Here is a 13,131-nt window from a genome sequence, read left to right on the forward strand (position 1 = left end):
TACATAATGTGTTGTTGCTACAATTCAAAAAAACCTTCCTCTGAGAAAATTCAATTCAAGGAAAGAAAGTCATTAAAACCTCCCGGGAAGAACTGTATATTGCTGGTTTTTAAAACAATCCGTGTTTGCTCAAGTGTTCACGTGCATCCCACGGATTATCCCCCCAGATTAAAAGATGCAAAACATTTAAAAATCCCCCAAAAATCCCCCCAAATTATTGCAAATCCCTGTCTGCTTTTTTTTGTTTGCGTGTAAGCATGCTGAAAAATGTCCTTCGAGAAAACTGAATTCAAGGAATAGTTGTAAGAAAGAAAATCCCCATCGTCAAGGCGTCTCGGACTCGTCCTCGGGGGATGTTGGCGAGTTCGGCGTGCCGTCCTCATCTGCCGCCGGCGCTGCCGGGGTCGCCCTGGGCAACCCAGCCGCCGCGGCCGTCAACGACATCTTTTCGTAGGTTCTCCGGCGCTGCCGCCGCAGTGTCTGGCTCTGCAGCTCCTTCACTTCCTGCAGGACTTCTTGCGCCTCCTTCCACGACGACACAGCTTCTTCCAGGAGGCGCTCGGCCTCTTGGCGCTGCAGCCGCAGCTCCGATTCCGACAGCAGGGCGGGCGGCGAGGCGGGCGGAGGGTGCCTGTCGGCAGTTTGGGGTCGCGAAGGGTCGAAGGACCCTGAAATGCTCGCCGAGTCCTTCCGATTTGGACGCGGCGAGTCGGTTTCACTCCCTTGTTGTGAGTCGACTTCTTGAACCGGGGGCGTTGATTCTGCCGACTTCTGCACGGCAGAGTCTTCTTCATCGTCGGGCCGAGAGGTGCCACGCGATCCCTTGAGTTTCGGGGAACGCGCGTCGGAGCTTTTTGTCCGCGGCAAATCTTTCAGGCGAGGGGAGTCGCTTGCTTTCGCAGCGGGCGATTGGGATCCTCTGGAACGAGGCGAGTCGGTCCCTTTGGAGCGATTCCTCTTAGCTTTGGCGCGAGGAGACTCTCGGCCTCTCAGGCGGGGAGAGTCTTTCCCCCGCAGTCGAGGAGAGTCGCTGCTACGGCTCCTCGGAGATCCGGGCGACTTGCTGCAGGAAGGGGTGGGAACAAGAATCAAGTTAAACGTTGCGATCAGAATTTGGCTTTGCAGCACACATTTCAAGTCATACTGCTCAAACGAGCATGGTGTAAATCAACAGAACTTGGCTTTACCCAAAGCTTTTCTTTAAAGCTCCCATGGCATGAGAATTTCATTTTATGAGTTTTTTTTAACATTAATATGAGTTCCCCCAGCCTGCCTATGGTCCCCAGTGGCTAGAAATGGTGATAGGTGTAAACCGAGCCCTGGGTATCCTGCTCTGCCTTTGAGAAAATGAAAGTTCACATGGGCCGATCTGAAATCTGCCTCCCCTTTCTCTGCTTTGCCCGCCCAGAGAATTTGGCCCACCCATGAGAGAGAGACATCATGGCTTTCAGACGAGCAAAGTGGCAGTTGGTCAAGACCACCCCCACCCTCCACCTTGCCCCCCCTCCCCTCTCACCTCCTCAATAGCTACAGACACAGACATGCACATACTAAGGAAAGCTCATTGTGGGACTGGCTCTAGTGGCTGTAATTCTGCACCAAGGCTGAATTTCGGGAAAGAGACTTCAGATACAGTATTAGGGGACCACTAAGGTCTTTATAAAAGAGACTTCAGATACAGTATTAGGGGACCACTAAGGTCTATATAAAAGAGACTTCAGCTACAGTATTAGAGGACCACTAAGGTCTATATAAAAGAGACTTCATATACAGTATTAGGGGACCACTAAGGTCTATATAAAAGAGACTTCAGATACAGTATTAGGGGACCACTAAGGCCTATATAAAAGAGACTTCAGATACAGTATTAGGGGACCACTAAGGCCTATATAAAAGAGACTTCAGATACATTATTAGGGGACCACTAAGATCTATATAAAAGAGACTTCAGATACAGTATTAGGGGACCACTAAGGTCTATATAAAAGAGACTTCAGATACAGTATTAGGGGACCACTAAGGTTTTTAAAAGAGACTTCAGATACAGTATTAGGGGACCACTAAGGTCTATATAAAAGAGACTTCAGATACAGTATTAGAGGACCACTAAGGTCTATATAAAAGAGACTTCAGATACAGTATTAGGGGACCACTAAGGAACGAAACAAACCAGGAGCTGAACGTAAAGTAAAGTTAGTTAGAGGAAAGTCTGATTGGCTGGTAACTTTTAAAATACACTTGCCGTGTTGGCTGGTGATTAAAAAAGTTAATTTAAAACCCTGGATTTGATTAAATATTAGTGAGAATAATGAAACGGACCTGGCGTGCTGAGAGTCAGAGCCCCTGAGGTGGTGGAGGCGAGGAGAGTCGATGCCCTTCAGGTACGGTGAGCTGCCTCCGTGTTCTCTCTCCGCTTTGGCCTTCTGCAACTCCTGACAGTCAAAACACACACATTATTCTTAGTTATAGCCCATTTCAGATGGATTTATTAGGCTAAGATTAATTACATCTCTGAGATCCTTCAAGACATCTTGTTCTTGTTCATGTATACTTGCAAACAAGCAATTGTTGTAAATACTTTCCATAAAGCTTGATTTCTTTCTGGTGTAATTGTTTGTTGGTTATCTGATTTTTTTCTCCAGTTTTCTAGTATTTCTCTACATTATTAGTCAGATATCCTTTTTTTATACTTACACCAAAATTTGGAATGACATTCCCCATCACATTCGAACACTATCATCCATCACATATTTTAAAAAGTCATACAAACGGTTTCTTCTTGCAACACATTGATTGTTCATGTATTATTCTAGTCTTGTATGTCCATATTTTGTCTGTATCCGTTTAGTCCGTGATAATGTCCTGTATAAATGTGACGAAATTGTGTTCTATGTTGCTGCAGAACAGGAATCTGCTGGAAACCAGTTTTTAAACTGAGTCAGTCCCGTTTATATTGTACCTTAATTGCTGCTTTTAAATTTTCCTGTATAATAAATGAAATGATTCTTAGTTATATCCCATGTCAGATGCATTTATTAGGATTAGGACAATGCACATCAATCAACCTTTCTGTAAATGCGCCAGCGTTAAATCTGTTTCTTGCGTTCAGCGCGGTCGGGGCACGGTTGCTGCGAACTGTCTGGTTTGCCAGATTGTTGCCAAGGGCTAATTTCCATCTGTAGTCCATTAAGCAGGTTAAAGTTACAATAAAAAGGACAAAGATATACAATAGTAACATTTGCTATAAAACAAGGAGAAACAGGAAGAAACAAAAAAGGAAAACAGGACAATTCATTAGTATGCTCTACTGGGCTAATACGGTACAACATACAGTTAGAGGTGGTTGCACGTTTGGTTAGCTCTAAGCCACACCTTTACTTGGCTCTTAAAGGTGGCCAGAGTGGGACATTCCCTTATAATTGGGGGTAGTGTGTTCATATTGCCGCTCGCACAGTGCTGAACGCAAGAAGCAAGTGGTGTAGCACAACAATCTGGGCCCTGTATGAAGGCATTCTGTACAAGGCCCCTCCCCACATCCACAGCTATTTATTCAAGCATCTTTCTGGGCCCTCATCACATGAGGGCCCTGGGTACTCAGACCCCTTTCCACCCCCGGTCTGGCACTACGGTTGGGTACCGAAACCAGGTTCCACTATGGAACCGGTTCCTACGCAACCGGTACGAATCGGACCGGATTTTGACGCAAATGTTTTTATTCCTCATTTCGGTTCCACTTAATGTGTCCATGGGTGGTGATGGCACGGTGTATATGATGCATACCTTTGGTGTGGAAGACCTGGGTTCGATTCCCACTGTGGTACATACATACAACCAATGTGTCCCTGAGCAAGGCACTTAACCCCTAGTTGCTCCAGAGGCGTGCAACCTCTGACATATATAGCAATCGTAAGTTGCTTTGGATAAAAGTGTCAGTTAAATGTAATGTCACTGAAATATTTTCCCTCTGTCACTCCGAAACGAACGTAAAAATATCCCCCTTTCTCTGTAGTCTACAGTTAGCTAGCTACCGTAAATGTAGGCTATTTTTAAAATGCCATATTTGGCCGCCCGGATAGCTCAGTTGGTAGAGCAGGGGCGCCCGAATATAGAGGTGTACTCCTCAACGCAGTGGGCCGCAGGTTCAACTCCAACCTATGGCCCTTTGCTGCGTGTCATCCCCCCCCCTCTCTCTCCCCTTTCAAAGTCTTCAACTTCCATCCATCCATCCATCTTCGTCCGCTTATCCGGTGTCGGGTCGCGGGGGGAGCAGCTCCAGCAGGGGACCCCAAACTTCCCTTTCCCGAGCAACATTAACCAGCTCTGACTGGGGATCCGGCGTTCCCAGGCCAGGTTGGAGATATAATCCCTCCACCTAGTCCTGGGTCTTCCCCGAGGCCTCCTCCCAGCTAGACCTCCCTCCACCTAGTCCTGGGTCTTCACCGAGGCCTCCTCCCAGCTAGACCTCCCTCCACTTAGTCCTGGGTCTCCCGAGGCCTCCTCCCAGCTGGGCGTGCCTGGAACACCTCCCTAGGGGGCGCCCAGGGGCATCCTTACCAGATGCCCGAACCACCTCAACTGGCTCCTTTCGACGCAAAGGAGCAGCGGCTCTACTCCGAGCTCCTCACGGATGACTGAGCTCCTCACCCTATCTCTAAGGGAGACGCCAGCCACCCTCCTGAGGAAAACCCATTTCAGCCGCTTGTACCCTGGATCTCGTTCTTTCGGTCATGACCCAGCCTTCATGACCATAGGTGAGGGTAGGAACGAAAACTGACCGGTAGATCGAGAGCTTTGCCTTCTGGCTCAGCTCTCTTTTCGTCACAACGGTGCGATAGATTAAATGTAATACCGCACCCGGGGCGCCGATTCTCCGACCAATCTCCCGCTCCATTGTCCCCTCACTCGCGAACAAAACCCCAAGGAACTTGAACTCCTTCACTTGGGGTAAGGACTCATTCCCTATCTGGAGAAGGCATTCTTTCCTGCTGAGAACCATGGCCTCAGATTTAGAGGTGCTGATCCTCATCCCAACTGCTTCACACTCGGTTGCGAACCGATCCAGTGAGTGCTGAAGGTCACAGGCCGATGATGCCATCAGGACCACATCATCTGCAAAGAGCAGCGATGAGATCCCCAGCCCACCAAACTGCAACCCCTCCCCACCCCGACTACGCCTCGATATCCTGTCCATAAATATTACAAACCGGATTGGTGACAAAGCGCAGCCCTGGCGGAGGCCAACCCTCACCTGAAACGAGTCCGACTTACTGCCGAGAACCCGGACACAGCTCTACTTTGGTCGTACAGAGATTGGATGGCCCTGAGTAGAGACCCCCTCACCCCATACTCCCGCAGCACCTCCCACAGTATCTCCCGGGGACCCGGTCATACGCCTTCTCCAAATCCACAAAACACATGTAGACCCGGTTGGGCATACTCCCAGGCTCCCTCCAGGATCCTTGCGAGAGTGAAGAGCTGGTCCGTTGTTCCACGACCAGGACGGAATCCGCATTGTTCCTCCTCAACCCGAGGTTCGACTATCGGCCGAACCCTCCTTTCCAGCACCTTGGAGTAGACTTTACCAGGGAGGCTGAGAAGTGTGATACCCTGTAATTGGCACACAACCTCTGGTCCCCCTTTAAAAAAGGGGAACCACCACCCCAGTCTGCCACTCCTTTGGCACCATCCCAGACTCCACGCAATGTTGAAGAGGCGTGTCAACCAGGACAGCCCCTCCACACCCAGAGCCTTGAGCATTTCTGGACAGATCTCATCAATCCCTGGGGCTTTGCCACTGTGGAGTTGTTTGACTACATCAGTGACTTCCGCCTGGGAAATCGACCATAATCCCCCGTCATCCTCCAGTTCTGCCTCTAACATAGAGGGCGTATTAGTCGGATTCAGGAGTTCCTCAAAGTGCTCCTTACACCGCCCTATAACCTCCTCAGTTGAGGTCAACAGTGTCCCATCCTTACTGTACACAGCTTGGATGGTTCCCCCTTCCCCCTCCTGAGGTGGCGAACAGTTTTCCAGAAGCACTTTGGTGCCGACCGAAAGTCCTTCTCCATGTCTTCTCCAAACTTCTCCCACACCCGCTGCTTTGCCTCTTTCACGGCAGAGGCTGCAGCCCTTCGGGCCCTTCGGTACCCTGCAACTGCCTCCGGAGTCCTCTGGGATAACAAATCCCGAAAGACTCCTTCAGTCGGACGGCTTCCCTGACCACCGGTGTCCACCACGGTGTTCGTGGGTTACCGCCCCTTGAGGCACCTAAGACCCTAAGACCACAGCTCCTCGCTGCAGCTTCAGCAATGGAAACTTTGAACATTGTCCACTCGGGTTCAATGCCCCCAGCCTCCACAGGGATGCACGAAAAGCTCCGCCCGGAGGTGTGAGTTGAAAGTCTGTCGGACAGGGGCCTCCTCCAGACGTTCCCAATTTACCCGCACTACACGTTTGGGCTTACCAGGTCTGTCCAGAGTCTTCCCCCCCCCTGACCCAACTCACCACCAGATGGTGATCGGTTGACAGCTCCGCCCCTCTCTTCACCCGAGTGTCCAAAACATACGGCCTCAGATCAGATGAAACGATTATGAAATCGATCATTGACCTTCGGCCTAGGGTGCTCTGGTACCAGGTACACTTATGAGCATCCCTATGTTCGAACATGGTGTTCGTTATAGACAATCCATGACTAGCACAGAAGTCCAACAACAAACAACCACTCTGGTTTAGATCAGGGAGGCCGTTCCTCCCAATCACGCCTCTCCAGGTGTCTCCATCATCATCAAGTCTTCAACTTTCCGATCAAAAATAAACGCTGGAAATGCCCGAAAAATAATCTCTAAAATGCCATATTTTCCCCTCTGGACTCACCAAAATGGATGTAAATGCCTTTCTTGGATGTCATTTTTCAGTTTTTCAAGAATCCGTTTAGGAATCGGAATCATTAAAATCCAAACGATACCCAACCCTACCTGACACCCCTGGCAAGAAGCATGAAACAGCTTTTAGCCAGACGGCTAGTTTGCAACGGTAATGACTCCTCCAGCATTTAAATACATTAGTTTACATTTTCGTGCCGGCCACCACGAATAAACACGACAAAAATGTCCCCGCGAACACGTATCAATAGATTAAATAACGTGACCATTTCACGAACTGCCGTGAGACCGAGCTGTAAGTTACGGGGGTTTGACTGCCGTTCCAGGGCGCTTTCTAGGGGTGGGGGGGGAAAAATCAGCATAGTATCGCAATATTTTCTGTGGCAATACTTTGAGTGCATAGCTTTGTTGGTGTGGGGTGGGGGGGTTTAGGAAGGGGGAACAATTGAGCACATGATAGTTTTTAATTGTAAATTAGGTGTGATTGTGGTTGTAAAATTGTATATTTTAATGTTTTGTATTTCACATGTTAACTTATGCATTGTCCCTGTTTTAAATAAAATTAATCTGACTGTATCGATACACAGAAGCCAAGTATTAATCTTTTATTATATATGTGTTGGTCAGTCTGTCTGCTTGACAATCCCATTTTGCAGCGATATAAATTGAAGTGAGATGAACAAACAAATTTATCTTTTTAGATAAAACAGATGTTGACAAAGTTTCCTTTTGGGGACATCATTTCAAAGTGGGAAAAATCTGAAGTTGGAAAATATATCGCAGAATATTGCAATATGTTTAAAATTGCAATAATATCGTATCGTGACATAAGTATCGTGATGATACCGTATCGTGAGGCCTCTGGTGATTCCCACTCCAAGCGCTTTCACGGCTAGAAGGTCATGAAAACACAAGTTACCTGGAACGCAGCATCGGTATCGGCCGACGCGCAAGTTCAGATATCGGAATCAGCATCGGGAAGAAGAACATCTCTATCCGCTACACCGTTCAATCGTACCTGCAGTCTCATCTCCTCCAGCAGCTCCTGAGCTCTCTGCATCCTCTGGGCGATGAGGCTCTGCAGCTGCCCGACGGGCTGCACCGAAGCCCCGCCCCCAGCCTCCTCTTCGGTCGGACAACGCCGCAGAGCCGAGCGAAACTCGGAGCGAATCATCGCCGGTCTGGAGGAAGAGGAAGACAGGAAAGAGGGGGAAGGATGACAGTAAAGACAGTTGAACTTCTTCTAACGTAATATACAGTACAGGCCAAAAGTTTGGACACACCTTCTCATTCAATGCGTTTTTTTTAAATTTATTTTCATGACTATTTACATTGTAGATTCTCACTGAAGGCATCAAAACTATGAATGAACACATATGGAATTATGTACTTAACAAAAAAGTGTGAAATAACTGAAAACACACACACACACACACACACACAACACACACAGACACACAACACACAAACTATCACAACACAGGGTTAGAGTAAGCCCTAACCCCCCCCCCCAACCCCCCCCCAAAGTTAGGAACTTGAGTTCAACTGTAAAAGTCTCTTTCTTCATCTCTAACTTTCAAGTTGTCATTCCCTTCTCCAAAACGTCAGAAAAATTACAAAAAAAAAAGTAAAAAAAATGCCTAAAAAAGTTGGAAAAAGTGACACAGAAAACCGAGAGCTAGTTGACCAAAAAAAAACTGGATAAAAATTGCTTACTGGATACAGTACAAAATTAGACCTTAGTGTTACATACTGTATCAGACCTTTATATAGACCTTAGTGGTCCCCTAATACTGTATCTGAAGTCTCTTTTATATAGACCTTAGTGGTCCCCTAATACTGTATCTGAAGTCTCTTTTATATAGACCTTAGTGGTCCCCTAATACTGTATCTGAAGTCTCTTTTATATAGACCTTAGTGGTCCCCTAATACTGTATCTGAAGTCTCTTTTATATAGACACATATGGAATTATGTACTTAACAAAAAAAGTGTGAAATAACTGAAAACATGTCTTATATTTTAGATTCTTCAAAGTAGCCACCCTTTGCTTTTTTTATTAATAAGGGAAATAATTCCACTAATGAACCCTGACAAAGCACACCTGTGAAGGTAAAACCATTTCAGGTGACTACCTCATGAAGCTCATTGAGAGAACACCAAGGGTTTGCAGTTATCAAAAAAAGCAAAGGGTGGCTACTTTGAAGAATCTAAAATATAAGACATGTTTTCAGTTATTTCACATTTTTTTGTTAAGTACATAATTCCATATGTGTTCATTCATAGTTTTGATGCCTTCAGTGAGAATCTACAATGTAAATAGTCATGAAAATAAAAAGGAAACGCATTGAATGAGAAGGTGTGTCCAAACTTTTGGTAGTAGGCAGTAAGCAATTTTTATCCAGTACTCTTTTTGGTCAACTAGCTCTCGGTTTTCTGTGTCACTTTTTCCAACTTTTTTAGGCATTTTATTTAGTTTTTTTTGTAATTTTTCTGACGTTTTGGAGAAGGGAATGACAACTTGAAAGTTAGAGATGAAGAAAGAGACTTTTACAGTTGAACTCAAGTTCTTAACTTTGGGTGGGGGGGGATTAGGGCTAACTCTAAACCTGTGTTGTGATAGTTGTGTGTGTGTGTGTGTGTGTGTGTGTGTGTGTGTGTGTGTGTGTGTGTGTGTGTGTGTGTGTGTGTGTGTGTGTAATATATTGTGTGTTGTGATAGTTTGTGTGTTTTGTGTTGTGTGTGTGTGTTTGTGTACCTGGAGGAGAGGACTTCGTCCATGGAGGCACAGCGACTCCGACCCTGCATGCTGAACCTCTTCCCTGGCTGCGGCGTTTGAGACTGAAGGACCTGAAAGGTAACACAAGTCTCCTTAAAGCTACATCCTTACCAGATTCTCTACATCCTTACTAGATTCTCTACATCCTTACCAGATTCTCTACATCCTTACCAGATTCTCTACATCCTTACTAGATTCTCTACATCCTTACCAGATTCTCTACATCCTTACCAGATTCTCTATATCCTTACCAGATTCTCTATATCCTTACCAGATTCTCTACATCCTTACTAGATTCTCTACATCCTTACTAGATTCTCTACATCCTTACTAGATTCTCTATATCCTTACCAGATTCTCTACATCCTTACTAGATTCTCTACATCCTTACTAGATTCTCTACATCCTTACTAGATTCTCTATATCCTTACCAGATTCTCTACATCCTTACTAGATTCTCTACATCCTTACTAGATTCTCTACATCCTTACTAGATTCTCTATATCCTTACTAGATTCTCTATATCCTTACTAGATTCTCTACTAGATTCTCTACATCCTTACCAGATTCTCTACATCCTTACTAGATTCTCTACATCCTTACCAGATTCTCTACATCCTTACCAGATTCTCTATATCCTTACCAGATTCTCTATATCCTTACCAGATTCTCTACATCCTTACTAGATTCTCTACATCCTTACTAGATTCTCTACATCCTTACTAGATTTCTCTATATCTCTACATCCTTACTAGATTCTCTACATCCTTACTAGATTCTCTACATCCTTACTAGATTCTCTACATCCTTACTAGATTCTCTATATCCTTACTAGATTCTCTATATCCTTACCAGATTCTCTACATCCTTACTAGATTCTCTACATCCTTACTAGATTCTCTACATCCTTACTAGATTCTCTACATCCTTACTAGATTCTCTATATCCTTACTAGATTCTCTACATCCTTACCAGATTCTCTACATCCTTACCAGATTCTCTACATCCTTACCAGATGCCATTATGGCAACTAGATTCTCTACATCCTTACTAGATTCTCTATATCCAACATTGTAAACTTACTACCCAATTTGGATTCTCTACGGTGATGAATGAGGCTTGTAGCCTGGCGGGTACAACATTTTTACAATTTAACGGTGATGAATGAGACAGGCTGCAGAATGCACGGAAGGGAAGGGGACAGCTAATTCGGCTAACCGCTAGCCGAGACAGTCTCTTTTATATAGACCTTAGTGGTCCCCTAATACTGTATCTGAAGTCTCTTTTATATAGACCTTAGTGGTCCCCTAATACTGTATCTGAAGTCTCTTTTATATAGACCTTAGTGGTCCCCTAATACTGTATCTGAAGTCTCTTTTATATAGACCTTAGTGGTCCCCTAATACAACAAACTCATATTAATGTTAAAAAACCTCATAAAGTGAAATTTTCATGCCACAGGACCTTTAAAGCCCTGATCAGAGTGTCGAGGGTTCCCTACCTGTGCCTGCTGGGTGTTGTGGACCTTGGAGGCCTCCAGGTGTGAATGTTTGCCCCAGGACAGCTCACTCCCTCTGGGCAGACTGCTGGTCTTCACTTTGGGCTCCTTGGACGTTGCCCGCAGCTTCGACACGTCGGTGCCGGCTCGCTGACGAACTCCGACCCCTGAAGACCCCACCTGTCCACACGAACCCCCCAAGTCGACCTGGAATTTCTCCCAAGAGGATTCCCGTGGGTCGCCATCGTAGTCCGGAGAGAAACCGTCCTCCTCGGCGACCAGGTCCAGGGTCAGCATGCCCTGGGAAGACGTCGATGCCTGGGGAGGTGATGACAGCAGATTAGATTAGATTCAACTTTATTGTCATTGTGTAGTATGTAGTACTAAGTACCAAGACAGCGAAATGCAGTTTGCATCCAACCAGAAGTGCAAAAAAGAAGCAGAAAAGTGCAATGTGATATATAATGATATTCAACGTTATTATCATTGTGTAGTGTACAAAGCAGAAAAATGCAGAGTTTTTTTGTGATTGTTGCAGGCAAAAATCTTTGATTATGCGGCACATTTTCTTAAAAAATGCGATGGAATATGACAGACTCAGATTATTATTCTAAGTGTGTGACAACATTATGGGATGGATACCTACAGAGATCGACCTTTTAGTTAAAGAGTAAGATCCTTTTAGTTTAACATGAAACAGCCCCAAAATCACCTTCACCAAACTCCACCAGACTCCATGTAAATAATCAGGACTTTTAGTGTGTATAGAGCCAGCATATCTCCACCAGACTCCATGTAAATAAACAGGATCTTTATCATCGTAAAACACACTTCATTCAAAGTGGACAGAAACTAAATAAAACTATCAAAAGCCATCTTGGTTCATCTTTCCACTGTTCCAACAATCACTAGTCTGGTTTGGTTGAAATAAACCCTTAATTCCTACCTATTTACATGTGGAGATATGCTGGCTCTATACACGCTTAAAGTCCTGATTATTTACATGGAGTCTGGTGGAGATATGCTGGCTCTATACACACTAAAAGTCCTGATTATTTACATGGAGTCTGGTGGAGATATGCTGGCTCTATACACGCTAAAAGTCCTGATTATTTACATGGAGTCTGGTGGAGATATGCTGGCTCTATACACGCTAAAAGTCCTGATTATTTACATGGAGTCTGGTGGAGATATGCTGGCTCTATACACGCTAAAAGTCCTGATTATTTACATGGAGTCTGGTGGTAACTAGCAGCTCAATACTGGACCAATTTCAAAGATAGGTGTTCCCATCAGTTACTTAGACACAAAAACATAGGAAAATAGGGTCCAGGTTTACAGAAGTTACCCTTTAGGCAAAAACAAAGATTGAAGGAGTTAAACCCTTTACCACGGCCATGAGGTGTCCGCGGGTCGGCAGCCGGCGGCCGTGAGGGATCTTTGCCCGGTCTCTGGTGGGATGAACCAAGGCTCCGTCCTCATCGATGGTCACCTGGACACAGACACAGAAACTCACTCAAGTGCCTCTTGAAATGTAGGAGAGGGAGCTGAATCAAACAGATTGGTAAGTAGACCTTTCAACAAGGGCTAGGGGTCTTGTACTTGCCCTTACAGTGTGTGTGTGTGTGTGTGTGTGTGTGTGTGTGTGTGTGTGTGTGTGTGTGTGTGTGTGTGTGTGTGTGTGTGTGTGTGTGTGTGTGTGTGTGTGTGTGTGTGTCGTGTAAGGTATTTAACAGTGTAGGGTTTTCTCCGCCATTATAAGGTTAAGATGCAGCACCTGAGATGAGTTAATGTATCTACAAGACCTTTCTCAGCTCTAATGACTCTAGTCGGACTTCTTTAGCTTAAAGTTTTGTCTTTAAGCTTTTTGAGTTAGTAGTTATAGATCTGATTTAGCTTTTCCAACGTTTCAGACACAGATATGATGATAATAATGGTCCAAAAATGACCAAAAAGGGATAAAATATGACTACAA

General features: G+C 45.3%; 1 protein-coding gene across 1 annotated transcript in view; it reads right to left on the reverse strand.

The window, feature by feature from the left end:
• Positions 1 to 324: 324 nt before the first annotated feature.
• plekho1a (pleckstrin homology domain containing, family O member 1a) overlaps positions 325 to 13,131 on the reverse strand; it is a 33,509-nt gene continuing 20,702 nt past the window's right edge. The window contains exons 5-10 of the mRNA XM_028598092.1: positions 12,547 to 12,648; positions 11,198 to 11,474; positions 9,638 to 9,719; positions 7,900 to 8,062; positions 2,320 to 2,432; positions 325 to 1,063 (exon numbers count right to left, since the gene is read on the reverse strand). Of these exons, the coding sequence (XP_028453893.1) occupies positions 325 to 1,063; positions 2,320 to 2,432; positions 7,900 to 8,062; positions 9,638 to 9,719; positions 11,198 to 11,474; positions 12,547 to 12,648 (1,476 nt within the window). The remainder of the gene's footprint in view (positions 1,064 to 2,319; positions 2,433 to 7,899; positions 8,063 to 9,637; positions 9,720 to 11,197; positions 11,475 to 12,546; positions 12,649 to 13,131) is intronic.

This window comes from Perca flavescens, chromosome 14, assembly GCF_004354835.1.
Source record: "Perca flavescens isolate YP-PL-M2 chromosome 14, PFLA_1.0, whole genome shotgun sequence".
In the NCBI taxonomy this organism is placed as follows: domain Eukaryota; kingdom Metazoa; phylum Chordata; class Actinopteri; order Perciformes; family Percidae; genus Perca; species Perca flavescens.